Below are 456 nucleotides of genomic sequence, written 5' to 3'. Positions count from 1 at the left end.
CAGGCCTCTGTACCAACACCGGGCGCCTTACCTGGGCTTGATGGGGATCTGCGAGTTGCGCCGCTTCATCGATTTCGCCGTCAGCCGCCGCTTCGGCTTCGACGAGCCCTCCTTATAGCCAAAGTTTTCCATCGCCGCCCACTACAGACATGAACCTTGCAGCAGCAGCTAAACTGGCCACACAAACCGAAGCTCCGTCAGTATCAGTACACCCCACTGTTCTTCACTCGCCGCTAGCACCACTGCAAACGTACAATCTGAACTGTAGCACAGCGCTACCTTGCACGATCTGATCCCTCATCCCAAACCCGCAGAACCAGCGACGACGGTGACGGCCACGACGACGATCACGCTGCGTAAGGCCAGCTCGTTATCTGCATGATAAATTTATTCTGATAATGAAGCACCGCTGCCGGAACCGGCGGCCGGGTGTGTGGGGGCGAGACGCAGACCGCA

At 57.9% G+C, this 456-nt stretch overlaps 1 protein-coding gene across 1 annotated transcript in view; it reads right to left on the bottom strand.

The window, feature by feature from the left end:
- The window catches only part of LOC131290786 (transient receptor potential channel pyrexia-like), a 2,984-nt gene extending 2,852 nt beyond the window's left edge, over window positions 1-132 (bottom strand). Inside the window, exon 1 of the mRNA XM_058319961.1 lies at window positions 32-132. Within this exon, the coding sequence (XP_058175944.1) occupies window positions 32-132 (101 nt within the window). The remainder of the gene's footprint in view (window positions 1-31) is intronic.
- Between the last annotated feature and the right edge of the window lie 324 nt (window positions 133-456).

This window comes from Anopheles ziemanni, chromosome X (assembly GCF_943734765.1).
Source record: "Anopheles ziemanni chromosome X, idAnoZiCoDA_A2_x.2, whole genome shotgun sequence".
Lineage (NCBI taxonomy): Eukaryota > Metazoa > Arthropoda > Insecta > Diptera > Culicidae > Anopheles > Anopheles ziemanni.
Note: the sequence above shows the minus strand (reverse complement) of the source record. Positions and strands in the feature narration are given on the sequence as shown.